Source organism: Mytilus edulis, chromosome 11 (genome assembly GCF_963676685.1).
Source record: "Mytilus edulis chromosome 11, xbMytEdul2.2, whole genome shotgun sequence".
NCBI lineage: Eukaryota > Metazoa > Mollusca > Bivalvia > Mytilida > Mytilidae > Mytilus > Mytilus edulis.
In genome coordinates this window covers 60150090-60173333 of record NC_092354.1, presented here as the reverse complement: position 1 = coordinate 60173333, position 23244 = coordinate 60150090, and the positions used below count along the sequence as shown (strand labels likewise).

At 31.6% G+C, this 23244-nt stretch overlaps 3 protein-coding genes across 3 annotated transcripts in view; 1 reads left to right on the top strand and 2 right to left on the bottom strand.

Annotated features, from left to right (window-relative positions):
• Positions 1-23244, bottom strand: part of LOC139494445 (uncharacterized) — a 251359-nt gene that overhangs the window by 133706 nt on the left and 94409 nt on the right. The gene's annotated exons all lie outside the window — the stretch shown is intronic.
• On the bottom strand, positions 12924-13304 carry LOC139494443 (ankyrin repeat domain-containing protein 34B-like). The gene has a single exon (XM_071282605.1). The coding sequence runs from the start codon at positions 13302-13304 to the stop codon at positions 12924-12926; it is 381 nt and encodes a 126-aa protein (XP_071138706.1).
• LOC139494442 (ankyrin repeat domain-containing protein 34B-like) lies at positions 15653-16033 on the top strand. The gene has a single exon (XM_071282604.1). It carries the CDS (start codon positions 15653-15655, stop codon positions 16031-16033), a length of 381 nt encoding a protein of 126 aa, XP_071138705.1.

Sequence of the window (23244 nt, the reverse complement as noted above, 5' to 3'; positions counted from 1 at the left end):
ATAACTGTTGCTGAATATATACAGGTAATTTGTTACACTATCCAGACAGGTAAAACTGAAGAACCTTGTGGTATTTTTATAGTCTATTGAAGAAAAAAGAAAGTAAGTGACATAAAAGAGAGGTGGAAGATATCAAGGATATATTCAAACTAAAAAATAAACAACAAACCGACAAGGCTATGGCAAGAAACAATTTTTTTTTGAATACAGACTGAGCAACACAAATTCCGACAATTTTAATTATTTTTTATTAAGTTACAATAGTTTATGAAATGTACTAGAATATTATAATTACGTAAGTCAACTGACAATCCGAAATGTGACTATCTATCTGAGGACTCATGACATGAAATGATAATACCAGACTAATAATCCATTTCTAACTTTTGATAAGATGTAGAATTATTCAAGACATGTATAGCTACATTGTATCTACCCCAGGCATATATTGGCAAAGCCGAAATTGACATACATTTTTGTGCTCTCTACTTTTTATTAGTTGGAATTTTCAATTGTTTTGCTACACATGCTACACAAGAGTCTATAGCTACCTACGAAATGTGTGTTTGTCGTACCAAGTTATAACCCTGTTATTTATAATAAGATCGTACAACCACTAGTTCAATACTGTCAGCCCTTTGTATTGACATGGACAATAGTTTGAGGGATACTGATGAGAGTTATGATGAGTGTTATGAAGAACTATTTTCCCTATGCTTGAAACATACCCTAAATGCTTCAATTAGTGATGAACATACCAAAAGTAGATTTAAATCTGAACTTACTAAACCAATACCCAACAATTAAATAAAATGGGCCCAACGAGAATGAATTCAGTAATCATCTAATCTAATTTCGATGCTTTGTTTTTTATAAGAGTGTGTTCTCTTGATACAGTAAAGTTACTGTGTATATCTCTATGTATCGATATACAAATTAGCATTACAAGTGATGACGTTCTAACAAATCATCTTTTTTTTTCATAATAATTTACACATTTTGCATAACAATACAGCATAGAGTTGGTCGACCTATATTTAGAAATAATACGTTTATCGGTTACGACCTATCACAATGCTGATTGTTTTTCCTAACTGTTAAATGCTGTTAATGACTAATGTTATGAGTACCGCTGCGTCAATACCTCTCTGATGGTGGACTGGTATGCCAGTACGTCGGTTTAGACAACAAAATTACGGATTATATCTCACTTGTACAATCTTTTATTGAAACCTATAAGTTTGTTTGCCCTTTTCTCGTTTTAATAGATCTGTTCACTATTTTCCAAAATACAAAGAATCTTGATATAACAAAATAAAAACTAGTCAACAAAAATGTCAGTTCTCCTGTGTTAATAATAATGCTTAAAAATTATACGTAGTGACTTAAAAAATGTGCCTTAACAAAACACAAAATAATCGTTTTGCAAAACAAGACCATAAAGGCATTGTCTGAACATAACAGACGAAATTTAAAAAACACATTTCAGTTTGATCATGTTCAAAGAACTCTTAGTGGAATAAAACCAAAAATTGCTTTCATCTTGAGGCCTAAATGAAAGAGAAAAAGACCGTACTCGTCACACATTAAGGATAAATGTTGTTGCGTATCTACACCCAATCGGCAACATGTACCTCTGCTGGAAGCTAAACATTTCGAACGAGACCGGGTTAAATTGAAAAAGCTTGCGGTACTTTATAATCAATTTTGGACCGAAAAAGTTAGTGATATTAAAGAGAGGTCAAAGATATAAAAGGTGTATTCAAGCTTATAAATAACAAATTGACAATGCCATTGTAATATACGAAAAAAGAAAGTACAGATTGAGCAACACAAATCCCAACAAAAACTGCAGATGATACATGTATCTGGTAGACCAGAATGATTTTAGGATTCTGTTCAACATATTATATGGCATCTAGTATTAAAAATAGATTTGTAATTTTCTAGCCCATTCATGCTAGATTACAGTAACAGCTTTTTTTTTAAAACAAATTAATTAATGTTTAGTTGATCATAAAGACAGAGAAGACATTTCAATAATTTAAATAAATCATGTACATGAATTATGGATAGTTTGAATCAATTGACAATTTCTGCTTTGACTTTACGTTTTCTTTTTGCTTTTTAATTATGTTTGCTTCTACTTGGCTACTTAAATATAGGGCCTCAGACATCACTAAATACACATGTATTGTAGAATATGCATTCGATATGGACAAGTTTGCAACGATAATGCTTTTTCAAGCACTTGGTCTATACATCCAGTTTGTTGCTGGCATCCAACACGGATATTGTATTGTCAAACTTTACTGTTTCAAGATTATGAAAATTATGATAAACAAAGAAAAACTAAGTTTATCTCCATCACCAGGCTTTGTTTGTACTAATTGTCTTGTTTAGTTTATAAATCTATAAATTTTTCGTCTTTTAATAAGAGTTTTCAATACTTGTTAAGTTAAACTTAGGTAAGGGTAACTAAAATATCCATGCGCACAATTATCTAAACAAACCCTGGAGCGAGAACGTGTATTAAATGTTATTTAACCGACCAAGATGGTTCTCTATTTCTTCATTGAAGTACAATATCAAATATCAGTTTCATAGCGGTGACATATAAGAAAAACTCTACTTCAGTTCTTATACGACAGAAAACTCTCGCATTTTTATCAAAACTGGGGAATTCCTCTGATGTATTTCTAAATTTATAAAAACGCTAAATATAAATACTGCTCAAATCTTATTTTCCGTGTTGTTAAAAACAGGCATATAAGTCAAGGGTAATATCCAACATGAAGATTATGAAAAAAACATTTTAAGAAAGTTGTTTAAGTTCAATCGCTTTGTTTGTTTCTACCCTTTAAAGCAAGACAATCGTACGAATCTGAGATGTTCCTTAGTGTTTAGAATAAAACGGTTGACATGAGGGCATGCACCTGATCCAACGGTATAAGTCTCACATTGCTTGAAAGCGATCGTATCCCAAAAAATGATCTTTACAAAATGTTCAGAATGTTATGAAAGTGTATGTCATTATAATATAGTTAAAACTGTGACTTTTAATTTTCACATTTTGATCCTTGATATTATATGTTATAGGCACTCTTTGATTGTCCTGAAGAGGTTGACGTTGAATATATAACAAAAGGGTTTATGTCAGATAAATAATATCTACGGACTTTTGCTAAACCACGTTTGATATAAGAATATTATAATATATCAGAGGTAATCAATTAGAGACTAATCTATAGACAAATGATATCAATAATTTATTAATGATATTGTTTTTTTCGTTTGCAGATGATATAAAATGGGTTTCATCTTATGTTTCATATTCAATCACGAACAAATCAACAATTAAGTTCCTAAGTTCCAACGTTTGATTTTGTATTTTAACTTTTGTATTGACATACTTTCATTAAAAGAATTTACATACCTCTATGGTATTTTCCGCCTATCTTTTAAAGATATTTTACATGTTCCTGTGTCGAGTACAAATACTACTTACACAAACTAAGAGGTGTGTTGTGAGAAAAATATTAAAACAGTTAAACAAAAATGTGTTCAATATTATGAAGCTTATGTAAACAATAAGGTACCAGGATTATAATTTAATACGCCAGACGCGCGTTTCGTCTACATAAGACTCATCAGTGACGCTCATATCAAAATACTTTTGAAGCCAAACAAGTAAAAAGTTGAAGAGCATTGAAGATTAATAAGATTATCTGTTACAAAGTCGATGTGTTTATATTTGACTGCATTATTTGAGATTAATAGTTATCAAAGTTACCAGGATTATAATTTATTACGCCAGACGCGCGTTTCGTCTACACAAGACTCATCAGTGACGCTCAGATCAAAGTAGTTGTAAAGCCAAACAAGTACAAAGTTGAAGAGCATTAAGGACCCAAAATTCCAAAAAGTTGTGCAAAATACGGCTAAGGTAATCTATTCCTGGGATAAGAAAATCCATAGTTTTTAAAAAAAAAAATCAAAGTTTTGTAACAGAAAATTTATAAAAATGATCACATAATTGATATTCATGTCAACATCGAAGTGCTGACTACTGGGCTGGTGATACCGTCGGGGACGAAACGTCCACCAGCAGTGGCATTGACCCAGTGGTGTAAATAGTTATCAAAAATACCAGGATTATAATCAGACGCGCGTTTCGTCTACATAAGACTCATCAGTGACGCTCATATTAAAATACTTATGAAGCCAAACAAGTAAAAAGTTGAAGAGCATCGAAGATTAATAAGATTATCTGTTACAAATTCGATGTGTTTATATTTGACTGCACTATTTGAGATTAAAACTGTGCATTTACCGATAGAGAAATATCCGAAAACTGTAAAAGTAGAAATTTTCGTTGGGGATTTAATTTCGTTTATTTCGTGGATAAAGATTATCTTTATTGTTTTCTAAACTTAAAAACCACGAAAAATAATACCCACGAACTTACTTTTGGATGCAAAACCACGAAAGGTTAACCCCACGAAAAGTAATGTTTATACAGTATTCAAGGGAGTAGTATGCAGTATGTAGAGCGAGAGGGGAGGCGGAAGATTCTAAGCGGATTATCAAACTCATTAGGCGGTGATCAACAAACAATGACATGAAAAGAAAAATGTAAAAAAGCGAAGAAAATACTTCTTTCTATGTGACTCCTGTCGTGTTACTTTTTTGAAAATACTTTAAACTATATAAAGTGTTTAAGTATCGCACACACACACAGATTTGTAAATAACTCTTATCTTACCCGTTTTTTTTTTCGAAATGTGTTTGCGCTATTTGATCATGGTCGATAAACGTTAATCAAAGTTTGAAAGTTTAAAATTAGAACCTTACATTCCCAGCACGCGTTTAGACAGACTTCACATTCACCTGTCAGCATAAATAGTTCAATTACACTTCTACTCTATTTCATAAGTGAACATGTGTTGAGTTTATTTGGAGAACAAAAATGACGCTAGACGTAAAATATACAAAAAATATTGTTTTGATCAGTCTAATAAATAAGGCCGTTAGTTTTCTCTTTTGAATTGTTTTACAATGTCATTTTCGGGGCCTTTTATAGCTGACTATGCGGTATGGGCTTTTCTTATTGTTTATAGCCGTACAGTGACCTATAGTTGTTAATTTCTGTGTCATTTTGATCTCTTGTGGAGAGTTCTCTCACTGGCAATCATACCACATCTTCTTTTTTATATATATATATAAAGCCAAACAAATACAAGGTTGAAGAGCATTGAGGACCCACAATTCCAAAATAATGTGCCAATTATACGGCTAAGGTAATCTATGCCTGGGATAAGAAAATTCTTAGTATTTCGAAGCAGATATTGAACGTGTTTATTAAAGGATTTTGTGAGATAATATTGGAATGGGTTCCTTATTTATCTTGTTCAATGGGGTCAATCAGGCATCTTTTTGATATTCAAACTTTAGCCTTGAAGATAAAAGTTTATGATATTCTAACTTCAGTCTGCCAGTATATAGTTTTATTTAGAAGTATTAGACATTGACATGGAAAATAAAAGAACACCTTTTAAGTATAGAAATGTAATGCATTATCAACAACTTGTGTAATATTCCATTGCCATTTTTATCATTGAATAATTGAGCAGTTCATTTATTAACATGGTGTTCACTTGTATAAATTTGCATACATTGGTCAGAGGTTTCGCTAGCTATAAAACAAGGTTTTATCAACTATTTTCTACATAAGTTACTTTTAAGGTATTTTTTTGGAAAAGTGTCCCAAAGACCTCTGTGCGTTCAATTGCATAAGGGTTAATTTTTTCTGGTAAAGGTATCCCTACAAAAAAGCTTCGAATATATTTGTGTTATAAACTGATATTTCAAATCATCGACATATTCTGTGATGCTAATCAGAAAGTTTCTGTCCTCCAACTTGGTTTTGAAAGGTAAATAATTTGATTTTGCGATACTCATTATTTTCATTTATAAAAAAAAAAGTGTTTTCCCTGTTGAGTTTTTGTCGCTAAAATTTATTTACACTTTCAAGTGTAAATTTTGTTTTAGAAGCAATATCAGCACATTTGTTGTGGCATACTTGACGTCATATATTTGTAATACTATTTCATTTGCACATCTAATGCATTTTCCAAGGTTTTTATACATGTTATATAACATGTATAATTTAAAACAGAGCTATAGAAAATTCTTCATTAATTTATAAAGACATCATACAAAAACAAAGATTTTAAACCATAGTGTTTTAGTAGCATGATCAGCACACACATAATTATGTTGTGGTATACTTGACGTCAAACGTTTGTAAAACTGTCTTTTACACATCTTATGCAACTTCAAAGGTACCAACATTATGGAATAACCGTTTCACAAATGATATCGGATATGTTCCTTACGTCGTAACTACAATCCCCCTCCCTTTCATGAATATGACCTACCGAATCAGACTATTTACCGGATTTGTAATCACATAAGCAACACGACGGGTGCCACATGTGGAGCAGGATCTGCTTACCCTTCCGGAGCACCTGAGATCACCCCTAGTTTTTGTTTGGGTTCGTGTTGTTTATTCTTTAGTTTTCTATGTTGTGTCGTGTGTACTATTGTTTTTCTGTTTGTCTTTTTCATTTTTAGCCATGGCGTTGTCAGTTTGTTTTAGATTTATGAGTTTGACTGTCCCTTTGGTATCTTTCGTCCCTCTTTTAAAAGAGAGAAATGTAAAGTTCTCCATTAATGTATGAAGGAATTAAACAAAAACGCAGAGTTTAACTACATGTACAAGCTAGTATGACCCTAAATGAAGCTGACGATCATGTTAATAGATTATAGGAAGATGTGGTATGAGTGGCAATGAGACAACTCGCCATCCAAGCACAATGTATCAAAGTAAACTTTTATAGGTCAACGTACGATCTTCAACACAGAGCCTTGCTCACACCGAGCAACAAGCTATACAGTATGCATCAACCCCACGGGTGCCACATGTGGAGCAGGATCTGCTTACCTTTCCAGAGCACCGGTGACACCACCTCCCCCATTTTTGGTGGAGTTCAGTTTGTTTAGGGTTTAGTTTTCTATGTTGTGTCTTGTGTACTGTTAATTGTCTGTCTTCTTCCTTTTGTTAGTCATATCTGTCAGTTTTTTCCGATCTATGAGTTTGACTGTCCCTTTGGTAATTTCGTCGCTCCTTTTAAAAAAAACGGACTTAATTCATTGCGTTTACGCGTTCTTTTTATAGCTAGATCCTGACAAGCGTTTCGGGCGCAATGATTAGTTTTTGTAGTGACTACTACTGGATCTATACCTCCATGGTTGGAGTGTTACCCCACCTTTTTACTTTTATCATAAGTATATCAATATCAGTGTTTCGTTTCTGACATGAAATATGACGTACCTTTTTCGAAAGTTACTTTTTATAACATGTACACATTAGAAAGGATTAAATAATCCAATTGCCGGAAGCAAACGTAATCAACAACACATTTTTTAGGTAATTTTTTTTAAGTGTTCTCAAGAGTGTGTTTAATTCTATGAGGGTTTTAGTGTTTCTGGTAAAGGTATTTCTATAAAAATACGCATTGATTAACTTAATATCAGTATACATAAGTCTTATATAACTTATATCTCTAGTTCTCGACATATTATCTGATGCCATTTAGAAAGTTTATGTCCTTCAACTAATTTTGAAAAGGTAAAAAATCAGATTTTGCGATAATCATTATCTTCCTTATATATAAACAAGTGTTCGCCCTGTTGACTTTTTGTCGCTAAAATTTAATTATGCTTTCAAATTTAAATGTTTTTAGAAGCATTATAAGAACATTTGTTGTTGCATATTTGACGTCATATATTTGTAATACTATTTCATTTACACATCTAATGCATTTTCCAAAGTTCTTATATAACATGTATAATTTAAAACAGAGCTATAGAAAATTCTTCAATAATTTATAAAGACATCATACAAAAACAAAGATTTTAAACTATAGTTTTTTAATAGCATGATCAGCACACACATATGTTGTGGTATACTTGACGTCAAACGTTTGTAATACTGTCTTTTACACATCTCATGCAACTTCAAATGTACCAACATAATTTAAAAGAGAGAAATGTAAATCTTTCCATTAATTTATAAAGGAATTAAACAAAAACACAGATTTTAACTATATGTACAAGCTAGTATAATCCCAAATGAAGCTGACTATCATGTTAATATATTATAGGAAGATGTGGTATGAGTGTCAATGAGACAATGCTCCATCCAAGCACAATGTATAAAAGTAAACTTTTATATGTCAACGTACGATCTTCAACACGGAGCCTTGCTCACACCGAGCAACAAGCTATACAGTATGCATCAACCCCACGGGTGCCACATGTGGAGCAGGATCTGCTTACCTTTCCAGAGCACCGGTGACACCCCCTCCACAATTTTTGGTGGAGTTCAGTTTGTTTAGCCTTTAGTTTTGTATGTTGTGTCTCGTGCACTGTTACATGTCTGTCTTTTTCCTTTTTTAGCCATGGCGTTGTCAGTTTTTTTTTTTAATCTATGAGTTTGACTGTCTCTTTGGTATCTTTCGTCCCTTCTTTTCAAAAAACGGACTTAATTCATTGCGTTTACGCGTTCTTTGTATAGGTAGATCCTGACAAGCGTTTCGGGCGCAATGATTAGTTTTTGTAGTGACTACCACTGGATCTATACCTCCATGGTTGGATTGTTACCCCACCCTTTACTTATCATAAGTATATCAATATCAGTGTTTCGTTTCTGACATGAAATATGACTTACCGTTTTTAAAAGTTACTTTTTATAACATGTACACATTAGAAAGGATTAAATAACCCAATATCCAATTGCCTGAAGCAAACGTAATCAACAACACATTTGTAAGGTATTTTTTTTAAGTGTTCTCAAGAGTGCGTTTAATTCTATGAGGGTTTTATTGTTTCTGGTAAAGGTATTTCTAAAAAAAAACGCATTGAACAACTTAATATCAGTATACATAAGTCTTATATAACTAATATCTCTAGTTCTCGACATATCATCTGATGACATTTAGAAAGTTATGTCCTTCAACTGATTTTGAAAAGGTAGATTTTGCGATAATCATTATTTTTCTTATATATAAACGAGTGTTCGCCCTGTTGACCTTTTGTCGCTAAAATTGAATCTCACTTTCAAGTGTTAAGTTTTTCAGTAGCGTTATCAGCACATTTGTTGTGGCATATTTGACGTCAAATGTTTGCAATACTATTTTATTTACACATCTCATGCATTTTCCATTTTTATTTTTTTATTTTAAAACAGAGCTATTGAAAATTATTCATTAATTTATAAAGACATCAAACAAAACAAAAAAAAGATTTTAAACGAAATTTTCAAGCTAGTATGACCCTAGACAGAGCTTACTATAAGGTAAAGTCACTGTTTGTTTATATTTCATATAGTTTTCTACGAATTAAAACGTAACTGGCTTTCGGTTGAAAAGGTTTTGGCAGTTGGGATGATACAAAACGACAGACAAAAAAGATTTATTTTTCATTTACACATAACAAAGAGGTTCGAATATAGTGCAACAACTGTTTATAGAATCCTAGCCAATCCGATGGATTAAATGTCTGTAATTTTAATCTGAAATTCTAGGTATGCAAGTTTGTTTCAACCCTGTATCTTTAAACTGCATAATCAAGAACAGAACGAATTGACGACTAAGCTGAAAGATCTTTTTTTTTTTTGTCGTCTGTTGCTTATTTATTGGCTTTGGTCTACAGAAGTTTGTAAATTACTACATGTTATCATATGCTTCGAACTAGCATGCCAGTATTAGTTGTAATACTGGCGAAATATCCATGTGTGTACAGAAGTTAACCTCGTGTCCGCCTTTAAACTTTTAAGACTGCAAAGTCCTTCTCAATTTAAAGTGCGTAGTTTTGAGATTCTTAATGTGTTTTCAAGAATATGTGTCTATACATCAACCGAAAGAATTATAAACTCAAATATCTGACGATGTGATCGTTTATGTTTTTGTTGGTATAATTGCTTATATTTTCAGTAAAGTTAAAATGTATTAAGTTCTTGTATTTACATGTGATATAACCAAATTCTATTTATCACTTCATTCAACAACTATGTTCTTGATTTCTGAAATGCTGTGTTTTCCCCACAATTTGATATTTTGTATCCATACCAATAAAAAAAATACTACATCGTGAGTGAAGTAAATATCAATTGTGTATATAGATGAAATAATTGAACAGTATCACTTCAACAGACAACAGAAGTCAGTTAACTACTCTTAAACCTTATTTGATCATAAATACACACGAGGCCTACCTTATAAATAGTATCACACAATTTACTAGTAGCTGAATATGTAAATTAAAATGTTAATACTTTTATTAGAGCTTGTTTTTTTTTATATCGATGAACTTATATAACTTTAATCTGGACTTTAATTTGGACATGATGCAAGAATGAAAAAAAAACAATTATTTCTCACCTCACAACAGTTTTCAAAAAAAAAAAACTGTTTTATTCAAAAGAATATTTAAATAAAGAAAGTAACTAATTTTGTGTGATTGCATATGAGAAACATGACCACCAAAGACATATTATGTTGATTGAAGTGAGAGCAAAACAAGTCACCATAATGTATTAGACTAAACCCTTACTTATAGGCTGTTATAACCGTGGCAAACAGTTCTATAGAAAACACGATATATGTCAAAACATTAATAAAAAAAAACCCAAAATCTACGCATCGTAAAATGCAGACGGGAATGAAATGACTGATAAGATTGACAGGAGCCGAAAAAATAAATTATTCAAAAGACAAAGACGCAATGGGTCATTCTTAACGTGAAGGTATTTTTGATAAAAAAGTTAATAAACATTAAAATGTCAAAGTCTTTTATATACTTAATTATATAAAAGTACACTTTCAACGGCATAAACATAAGACGGCATCAACTGTCTAAGAAAGGAAGGAGCATATGCAAAATAAAGATATCCAATACCAAAATGATATAAGACCATAAGGTTTCGTTATTCAATAGCAAAGATTTAATTCAGCAAATGCAAAATCACATTGCATAGGATGAATCAAGCAAACAAGTTATTGCTTCGATGTTTAATTGATAACCACATTGACTAAATGTACTTAAGAGTTATGTACCCTTATGTTGATTCAATGCTAAACATATGGAAATTTTATAGAAAATCCACAGCCTTTATCCTTGTACTCTCATATTTGGCAATTTGGTGACTGATAGATACAGGAATATTGCATGCAGTGCTAGCATTTATTTCCTAAAAACAAGTTTATTAATGTAGTAATTGGCTAAGGATGTTCGCTACTCTGTTTAAAAATATCAAGCTTTTTAAAAGACTGTTATAAAATGATAGTATATGAATAAAGAAACTAAAAAAGCAGAAACAAATGGAGGGTCCATGTGCTCGTTTTTTTTAGATATAAGCCGTTGACAATTTGGCGGGAAATAATTCTCTCTAGATTTTTCTTACATTTAATATTGGCATATATTTTGTTTAAACAAATACGAAAAAATAAGAAGGATTTATTAAGATCTTGACATATGGCTTATTAAACTTTATATAAAAAAATTATTAAACGAAAAGTAGGGGTAAATTATTTGAATGGCAATACATGGATAAAACCAGAGGATTCCAAAAATCTGACAAAATTAAAAAAAACAGAGGAGCAAACATCCTTAAAACAAATAAAAATATGGACCAAATCAAGAACACCTTTTAGGGTGCACTCGACCTTAATGACTCAGCACGAGATATTTTGGAATTTACAGGTTGGTTAGAACATTTTGAAGAAAATGAATACTAGCACATCATAGAAAAGCAAGTGAGTAATCTATGTTTCAAATTTTATAACCAAAATCTATGTATTAAAGGCTGTGGATTTCTATAAAAATCTTGGTTTATTTGCCACACAGTACTCTTTTTCTAGTAAATGCAACGAAACAGTAAATTAATATGCTTTCCATCAAGTTTCCTCTTGGTATATGTACTAAATGGCCTTTCTCTATTATTCATTATATCTGTAGTTTTGATACAATTGAAGTTTGAAAAATTCGTACAAAAATGGCTATAAAAGGGGTCATAAACATTAAGGTTAATGAACAATATATATACATTTTTGAAATCTATAAAAGTAGTTATTCAACCATTTATTTTCTCCTATTAGTCTTTCTTATATTAGCACTTTTAAAGGAAATCCATTCAACACGGGTTTTTATACAACTTTATATTTTTTTCATATTGTGTTTGTTACGGCGTTCTTATAACAATTCAAACACTGAAAAAGGACAATGTTCTGCTGCAATTAATGCTTGATAAACATTTTGAAAACAAAACAAACAAAACGATTACATAGATAGTAAAAGAAAATGCAATATCAAATGAAAGTAACAAGTTAAACATATTTGAATGAATAATTTTAATGCAATAAAATAACAAACTGTTCCCATTGCTTGTTTTTTGTCTCAAACGTGGCACGAATTGTCTCCAGTAGAATTACTTTGTCAAATTGTACCTTGTGTCTTCAAACGTACATGATATCCAGAAATATATATTTCGTTGAAATACCATGTGTACCGCCAACTTAAAATGTTTATACATAAATCATGCTGATACATAGTTAGAGGGTCGCTAGAAATTCAGTGGCATGTTTTGTGTTCTTTCTTCCATCAGTCTCTGTGCATAAGTTCGTTGTGTAGAAAGTTTCACCATAAACTAATATATGTCGAGAAATGGTCTAAGACAACTCAGTGTCTATAGTCTTTACCTTCTGTCCAAATCATTTCTGACAGATTCAAGGGATTTGATCAAACAAGCTTTAAAGCTGCAGGTTTTAAGTCTCCATATGTTCGTTATATGTTGATGAGAGTTACTCTTCATCCAAATCAAAACTGTCCCAGATCATTTTGTTGTGACTTTTGATCTTCTTCGTCTTGGAATCTATTGTAATCACAAGTCCTAGCTTTTTTAACATTGTGATTGTTGCTTTACATGTGGAATGCATGGCATAAACTAGCGCTGTTCGTCCTTCGTCGTCTGTTGCATATATATTAGCTTTGTTCTCCAATAGTTTGTGAATTATATCAAGCTTTGTGATGATATCATCTTCGCGTGCTTTAAATTTACACGCCAGCATCAGTGGCGAAATACCCTTGTTAGACGAGAAGTTCACGTCGTGTCCTCCTTGTATCAAAATTGTTGTCAATTTAAACTTTCTGGAGTCCAATGCCTTCATAAGCTTGTTTTCCATTATCGATGTATAGTGCATACTTATAAGACTCTGATAGTGTTTTATCTAGAAATAAGTTTTCCATCTCTCGTCCCAATCTTTTATAGTAAAAAAAAGAGTTAATTTATATTGAATTTAGTTAAAGGTTAGTCACAGCGTCAGCTCAACTAAAATTGTTGATTGGCTGGAAGTCATTGTGTCTGTCAATTTGTGTGATGTAAGATATCAAAGACCAGAATGGAATTGACCTTTATAAGACCTTTAAATAACAGTTTTTGAAAGTCATTTATTTCCACGAAATTTTGCATTTCAGCCTTGATCTTTTTTTCGGAAATATACTTGAATGTCCGGAGTGAATCAAAGTGATAAACTAAGATTGAAAGTAACATCTGAGAATGATGTACAATACTAATAAATTAATATGTGTTCATGCACTCAAATAAATATTGGTTAAGTCATTTAGGAAATACTAGTATGATTTTAAATATATATAGATATAACATTGTTTGAAAGCATCATCATCTGAAATATCTGACGGTATACTAGTATTGTCATTGTGTTCGTTTGTTTCCTAGTTCTGTCATGTTTTATTAGTGGAACTGTTCTTTGTAGGTCTCCTGCAGTCATTTTGATCTAAACATCATATAAAGGGTCAGAACAATCATTAATTACGGGGGCATTCAAATAAAGAAGATATAAACCAGTAACACATTTTTCAGGTAATTTTTTCTAAAGTGTTCTCAAGAGTGCGTTTAATTCTTTCAGGGTTTTAGTGTTTCTGGTAAAGGTATTTCTATAAAAATACGCATTGATTAACTTAATATCAGTATACATAAGTCTTATATAACTTATATCTCTAGTTCTCGACATATCATCTGATGCCATTTAGAAAGTTTATGTCCTTCAACTGATTTTGAAAAGGTAAAAAATCAGATTTTGCGATAATCATTATTCTCACTTTCAAGTGTTAAGTTTTTTCAGTAGCGTTATCAGCACATTTGTTGTGGCATATTTGACGTCAAATGTTTGCAATACTATTTCATTTACACATATCATGCATTTTCCAAGGTTATTTTATATTATAAAACAGAGCTATTGAAAATTATTCATTAATTTTAAAGACATCAAACAAACAAAAAAGATTTTAAACGACATGTTCAAGCTAGTATGACCCTAGACAGAGCTTACTATAATGTAAAGTCCCTGTTTGTTAATATTTTATATAGTTTTCTACGAATTAAAACGTAACTGGCTTTCGGTTGAAAAGGTTTTGGCAGTTGGGATGATGCAAAACGACAGACAAAAAAGATTTATTTTTCATTTACACATTACAAAGAGGTTCGAATATAGTGCAACAACTGTTTATAGAATCCTACCCAATCCGATGGATTAAATGTCTGTAATTTTAATCTGAAATTCTAGGTATGCAAGTTTGTTTCCACCCTGTATCTTTAAACTGCATAATCAAGAACAGAACACATTGACGACTAAGCTGAAAGATTTTTTTTATCGTCTGTTGCTTATTTATTGGCTTTGGTCTACAGAAGTTTGTAAATTACTGCATGTTATCATATGCGTCGAACTAGCATGCCAGGATTAGTTCTTTGTAGGTCTCCTGCAGTCATTTTGATCTAAACATCATATAAAGGGTCAGAACAATCATTAATTACGGGGGCATTCAAATAAAGAAGATATAAACCAGTAATTTGAATGCCCCCGTAGTTAATGATTGTTCTGACCCTTTATATGATGTTTAGATCAAAATGACTGCAGGAGACCTACAAAGAACAGTTCCACTAATAAAACATGACAGAACTAGGAAACAAACGAACACAATGACAATACTAGTATACCGTCAGATATTTCAGATGATGATGCTTTCAAACAATGTTATATCTATATATATTTAAAATCATACTAGTATTTCCTAAATGACTTAACCAATATTTATTTGAGTGCATGAACACATATTAATTTATTAGTATTGTACATCATTCTCAGATGTTACTTTCAATCTTAGTTTATCACTTTGATTCACTCCGGACATTCAAGTATATTTCCGAAAAAAAGATCAAGGCTGAAATGCAAAATTTCGTGGAAATAAATGACTTTCAAAAACTGTTTTTTAAAGGTCTTATAAAGGTCAATTCCATTCTGGTCTTTGATATCTTACATCACACAAATTGACAGACACAATGACTTCCAGCCAATCAACAATTTTAGTTGTGCTGACGCTGTGACTAACCTTTAACTAAATTCAATATAAATTAACTCTTTTTTTTACTATAAAAGATTGGGACGAGAGATGGAAAACTTATTTCTAGATAAAACACTATCAGAGTCTTATAAGTATGCACTATACATCGATAATGGAAAACAAGCTTATGAAGGCATTGCACTCCGGAAAGTTTAAATTGGCAACAATTTTGATACAAGGAGGACACGACGTGAACTTCTCGTCTAACAAGGGTATTTCGCCACTGATGCTGGCGTGTAAATTTAAAGCACGCGAAGATGATATCATCACAAAGCTTGATATAATTCACAAACTATTGGAGAACAAAGCTAATATATATGCAACAGACGACGAAGGACGAACAGCGCTAGTTTATGCCATGCATTCCACATGTAAAGCAACAATCACAATGTTAAAAAAGCAAGGACTTGTGATTACAATAGATTCCAAGACGAAGAAGATCAAAGATCACAACAAAATGATCTGGGACAGTTTTGATTTGGACGAAGAGTAACTCTCATCAACATATAACGAATATATGGAGACTTAAAACCTGCAGCTTTAATGCTTGTTTGATCAAATCCCTAGAATCTATCAGAAATGATTTGGACAGAAGGTAAAGACTATAGACACTGAGTTGTCTTAGACCATTGTTCGACACATGTTAGTTTATGGTAAAAGTTCTACACAACGAACTTATGCACAGAGACTGATGGAAGAAAGAACACATAACATGCAACTGAATTTCTAGCGACCCTCTTCCTTATGTATCAGCATGAGTTATGTATAACCATTTTAAGTTGGCGGTACACATGTTATTTTTCTCGATCTCATGTACGTTTGAAGACACAAGGTACAATTTGAGATTCTACTGGAGACAATTCGTGCCACGAAAGACAAAGAACAAGCTATGCGAACAGTTTGTTATTTTATTGCATTAAAATTATTCATCATTCAAATATGTTTAGCTTGTTACTTTCATTTGATATTGTATTTTCTTTTACTATCTATGTTAATCTTTTTGTTTGTTTTGTTTTCAAATGGTTGATCAAGCATTAATCGCAGCAGAACATTGTCCTTTTTCAGTGTTTGAATTGTTATGAGAACGCCATTACAAACGAAATATGTAAAATATACAGTTGTATAAAAACCCGTATTAAATGGATTTCATTTAAAAGTGCTAATATAACAAAGACTAAGAGAAGAACATAAATAGTTTTATCACATATTTGTTATGAATACCTTAGGTTTTGCATATGCAATAACCTCAAAATTGCCCGGAGCAAAAAAAGAGTATATTGATATTGTGCCCTGATTCCAAATTACGTCACGTCATTGCATCCTTAACGACAATTGATAACACTTTTGTGATGAAATGTTTAAGATTTTACCTGTTATGATTCATTTATCTCTTTTAGACAAAACTTAAATATGTGATTAATAGATTATAACATGTCTTTTCCATATTGTCACTGGTATCATCCCTCGACCAATATGGGAGTCTCGGGATGATACCAGGGCCAATATGGAAAAGGGCATGTTATAATCTATACGAATAACTACTTTTATAGATCTCAAAAATGTATATAAACATATAAACATATATACGATATTGTTCATTAACCTTACGGTTTGTGACTCGTTCTGTAGCCATTTTTGTTCGAATTTTTTAAACTTAAATTGTATCAAAACTGTAGATAAAATGAATAATAGAGAAAGGCCATTTAGTACATATACCAAGAGGAAACTTGTTGGAAAGCATATTAATTTACTGTTTAATTGCTTTTACTAGATAAAGAGAACTTTGTGGCAAATAAACCAAGATTTTTATAAAAAAATCGACAGCCTTTAATATAGAGATTTTCGTTATAAAATTTGAAACAAAGATTACTCACTTGCTTTTTTATGATGTGCTAGTGTTCATTTTCTTCAAAATGTTCTAACCAATCAGTAAATTTCAAAATATCTCGTGCTGAGTCATTAAGGTCGAGCGCATCTAAAATGTGTATTTGATTTGGTCCATATTTTTATTTGTTTTAAGGATGTTTGCTCCTCTGTTGTTTTTAAATTTTGCCAGATTTTTTGGAATCCTCTGGTTTTATCCATGTATTGCCATTCAAATAATTTACCCCTACTTTTCTTTTCATAATTTTATTATAAAGTTTAATAAGCCATATTTCAAAATCTTATTAAATCCTTCTTATTTTTCGTATTAGTTTAAACAAAATATATGCCAATGTTAAATGTAAGAAAAATCTAGAGAGAATTATTTCCCGCCAAATTGTCAACGGCTTATATCTCAAAAACGCGCACACGGACCTTCCATTTGTTTCTGCTTTTTTAGTTTCTTTATTCATATACTATCATTTTATAACAGTCTTTTAAAAAGCTTGATATTTTTAAACAGAGTAGCGAACAGCCTTGGCCAATAACTACATTAATAAACTTGTTTTTAGGAAATAAATGCTAGCACTGCATGCAATATTCCTATATCTATCAGTCATCAAAATGCCAAATATGAGAGAACAAGGATAAAGGCTGTGGATTTTCTATAAAATTTCCATATGTTTAGCATTGAATCAACATAAGGGTACATAATCCTTAAGTACATTAGTCAAGGTGGTTATCCATTAAACATCGAAGCAATAACTTGTTTGCTTGATTCATCCTATGCAACGCTGATTTTGCATTTGCTGAATTAAATCTTTGCTATTGAATAACGAAACCTTATGGTCTTATATCATTTTGGTATTGAATATCTTTATTTTGCATATGCTCCTTCCTTTCTTAGACAGTTGATGCCGTCTTATGTTAATGCCGTTGAAAGTGTACTTTTATATAATTAAGTATATAAAAGGCTATGACATTTTAATGTTTATTATCGTTTTTATCAAAAATACCAACACGTTAAGAATGACCCATTGCGTCTTTGTCTTTTGAATAATTTGTCTTCTTTCGGCTCCTGTCAATCTTATCAGTTATTTCATTTCCGTCTGCATTTTACGATGCGTAGATTTCGGGTTTTTTTATTAATGTTTTGACATACATCGTGTTTTCTATAGAATTGTCTGACACGGTTATAACAGCCTATAGGTAAGGTTTTAGTCTAAGACATTATGGTGACTTGTTTTGCTCTCACTTCAATCAACATAATATGTCTTTGGTGGTCATGTTTCTCATATGCAATCACACAAAATTTGTTACTTTCTTTATTTAAATATTCTTTTGAATAAAACAGGTTTTTTTTACGAAAACTGTTGTGAGGTGAGGAATAATTGTTTTTGTTGATTCTTGCATCATGTCCAGATTAAAGTCCAGATTAAAGTTATATAAGTTTATCGATATCAAGAAAAACAAGCTCTAAATAAAAGTATTAACATTTTAATTTACATATTCAGCTACTAGTAAATTGTGTGATACTATTTATAAGGTAGACCTCGTGTGTATTTATGATCAAATAAGGTTTAAGAGTAGTTAACTGACTTCTGTTGTCTGTTGAAGTGATACTGTTCAATTATTTCATCTATATACACAATTGATATTTACTTCACTCACGATGTAGTATTTTTTTTATTGGTATGGATACAAAATATCAAATTGTGGGGAAAACACTGCATTTCAGAAATCAAGAACATAGTTGTTGAATGAAGTGATAAATAGAATTTGGTTACATCACATGTAAATACAAGAACTTAATACATTTTTAACTTTACTGACAATATAAGCAATTACACCAACAAAAACATAAACGATCACATCGTCAGATATTTGAGTTTATAATTCTTTCGGTTGATGTATAGACACATATTCTTGAAAACACATTAAGAATCTCAAAACTACGCACTTTAAATTGAGAATGACTTTGCAGTCTTAAAAGTTTAAAGGCGGACACGAGGTTAACTTCTGTACACACATGGATATTTCGCCAGTATTACAACTAATACTGGCATGCTAGTTCGACGCATATGATAACATGCAGTAATTTACAAACTTCTGTAGACCAAAGCCAATAAATAAGCAACAGACGACAAAAAAAAAGATCTTTCAGCTTAGTCGTCAATTTGTTCTGTTCTTGATTTTGCAGTTTAAAGATACAGGGTTGAAACAAACTTGCATACCTAGAATTTCAGATTAAAATTACAGACATTTAATCCATCGGATTGGTTAGGATTCTATAAACAGTTGTTGCACTATATTCGAACCTCTTTGTAATGTGTAAATGACTTTACCTTATAGTTAGCTCTGTATAGGGTCATACTAGCTTGAACATGTCGTTTAAAATCTCTCTTTTTTTTATGTCTTTATAAATTAATTAATAATTTTCAAAAGCTCTGTTTTAAAATATAAAATAACCTTGGAAAATGCATGAGATGTGTAAATGAAATAGTATTGCAAACATTTGACGTCAAATATGCCACAACAAATGTGCTGATAACGCTACTGAAAAACTTAACACTTAAAAGTGAGATTCAATTTTAGCGACAAAAGGTCAACAGGGCGAACAGTCGTTTATATATATATAAGAAAAATAATGATTATCGCAAAATCTACTTTTTCAAAATCAGTTGAAGGACATAACTTTCTAAATGGCATCAGATGATATATCGAGACCTAGAGATATTAGTTATAAAAGACTTATGTAAACTGATATTAAGTTATTCAATGCGTTTTTTTTAGAAATACCTTTACCAGAAACAATAAAACCCTCATAGAATTAAACGCGCTCTTGAGAACACTTATAAATGTGTTGTTGATTACGTTTGCTTCAGGCAATTGGATATTGGGTTATTTAATCCTTTCTAATGTGTACATGTTATAAAAAGTAACTTTTGAAAACGGTACGTCATATTTCATGTCAGAAACGAATCCCTGATATTGATATACTTATGATAGAAGTAAAAGGGTGGGGTAACACTCCAACCATGGAGGTATAGATCCAGTGGTAGTCACTACAAAAACTAATCATTGCGCCCGAAACGTTTGTCAGGATCTACCTATAAAAAGAACGCGTAAACGCAATGAATTAAGTCCGTTCTTTTAAAAGAAGGAACGAAAGATACCAAAAGACAGTCAAACTCATAGATCGGAAAAAAGACTGACAACGCCATGGCTAAAAAAGGAAAAAGACAGACAATTAACAGTACACAAAGACACAACATAGAAAACTAAATGCAAAACAAACTGAACTCCACCAAAAAAGGGGGAGGGAGTATCACCGATGCTCTGGAAATGTAAGCATATCCTGCTCCACATGTGGCACCCGTGGGGTTGATGCATACTGTATAGCTTGTTGCTCAGTGTGAGCAAGGCTCTGTGTTGAAGATCGTACGTTGACCTATAAAAGTTTACTTTTATACATTGTGCTTGGATGGAGTATTGTCTCATTGACACTCATACCACATCTTCCTATAATATATTAACATGACAGTCAGCTTCATTTAGGGTCATACTAGCGTGTACATGTAGTTAAACTCTGCGTTTTTGTTTAATTCCTTCATACATTAATGGAGAATTTTACATTTCTCTCTTTTAAATTATGTTGGTACCTTTGAAGTTGCATGCGATGTGCAAAAGACAGTATTACAAACGTTTGACGTCAAGTATACCACAACAGATGTGATCATGCTACTAAAACACTATAGTTTAATATCTTTGTTTTTGTATGATGTCTTTATAAATTAATGAAAAATTTTCTATAGCTCTGTTTTAAATTATACATGTTATATAAGAACCTTGGAAACTGCATTATATGTGTAAATCAAATAGTATTACAAATATATGACGTCAAATATGCCACAACAAATGTACTGATATTGCTTCTAAAAAAAAATTTACACTTGAAAGTGTAAATAAATTTTAGCGACAAAAACTCAACAGGGAAAACACTTGTTTATATATAAGGAAAATAATGATTATCGCAAAATCTGATTTTTTACCTTTTCAAAAACAGTTGAAGGACATAAGCTTTCTAAATGGCATCAGATGATATGTCCAGAACTAGAGATATAAGTTATATAAGACTTATGTATGCTGATATTAAGTTAATCAATGCGTATTTTTATAGAAATACCTTTACCAGAAACACTAAAACTCTCATAGAATTAAACGCACTCTTGAGAACACTTTAAAAAAATTACCTAAAAAAAGTGTTGTTGATTACGTTTGCTTCAGGCAATTGGATATTTGGTTATTTAATCCTTTCTAATGTGTACATGTTATAAAAAGTAACTTTTGAAAAAGGTACGTCATATTTCATGTCAGAACCAAAACCCTGACATTGATATACTTATGATAAAAGTAAAAGGGTGGGGTAACACTCCAACCATGGAGGTATAGATCCAGTAGTAGTCACTACAAAAACTAATCATTGCGCCCGAAACGCTTGTCAGGATCTAGCTATAAAAAGAACGCGTAAACGCAATGAATTAAGTACGTTCTTTTAAAAGGAGGGACGAAATATACCAAAGGGACAGTCAAACTCATAGATAAGAAAAAAACTGACAACGCCATGGCTAAAAAAAAGGAAGAAGACAGACAATTAACAGTACACAAGACACAACATAGAAAACTAAAGGCTAAACAAACTGAACTCCACCAAAATGGGGGAGGGGTGTCACCGGTGCTCTGGAAAGGTAAGCAGATCCTGCTCCACATGTGGCACCCGTGGGGTTGATGCATACTGTATAGCTTGTTGCTCGGTGTGAGCAAGGCTCTGTGTTGAAGATCGTACGTTGACCTATAAAAGTTTACTTTTATACATTGTGCTTGGATGGAGCATTGTCTCATTGACACTCATACCACATCTTCCTATAAAATATTGACATGATAGTCAGCTTCATTTAGGGTCATACTAGCTTGTACATATAGTTAAACTCTGTGTTTTTGTTTAATTCCTTCATACATTAATGGAGAATTTTACATTTTTCTCTTTTAAATTATGTTGGTACCTTTGAAGTTGCATGAGATGTGTAAAAGACAGTATTACAAACGTTTGACGTCAAGTATACCACAACATTTGTGTGTGCTGATCATGCTACTAAAACAATATAATTTAAAATCTGTGTTTTTGTATGATGTCTTTGTAAATTACTGAAGAATTTTCTATAGCTCTGTTTTAAATTATACATGTTATATAAGAACCTTTGAAAATGCATTAGATGTGTAAATGAAATAGTATTACAAATATATGACGTCAAGTATGCTACAACAAATGTGCTGATATTGCTTCTAAAAAAATTTACACTTGAAAGTGTTAATAAATTTTAGCGACAAAAACTCAACAGGGAAAACACTTTTTTTTTATAAATGAAAATAATGAGTATCGCAAAATCAAATTATTTACCTTTCAAAACCAAGTTGAAGGACAGAAACTTTCTGATTAGCATCACAGAATATGTCGATGATTTGAAATATCACTTTATAACACAAATATATTCGAATCTTTTTTGTAGGGATACCTTTACCAGAAAAAATAAACCCTTATGCAATTGAACGCACAGAGGTCTTTGGGACGATTTTCCAAAAAAAAAAATACCTTAAAAGTAACTTATGTAGAAATAGTGGATAAAACCTTGTTTTATAGCTAGCGAAACCTCTGACCAATGCATGCAAATTTATACAAGTGAACACCATGTTAATAAATGAACTGCTCAATTATTCAATGACAAAAATGGCAATGGCATATTACACAAGTTGTTGATAATGCATTACATTTCTATACTTAAA

What these genes read in the sequence shown, in the direction of transcription:
- LOC139494443 (XM_071282605.1), bottom strand. Translation starts at nt 13,304, where the DNA reads ATGGAAAACAAGCTTATGAAGGCATTGGACTCCAGAAAGTTTAAATTG.
- LOC139494442 (XM_071282604.1), top strand. Translation starts at nt 15,653, where the DNA reads ATGGAAAACAAGCTTATGAAGGCATTGCACTCCGGAAAGTTTAAATTG.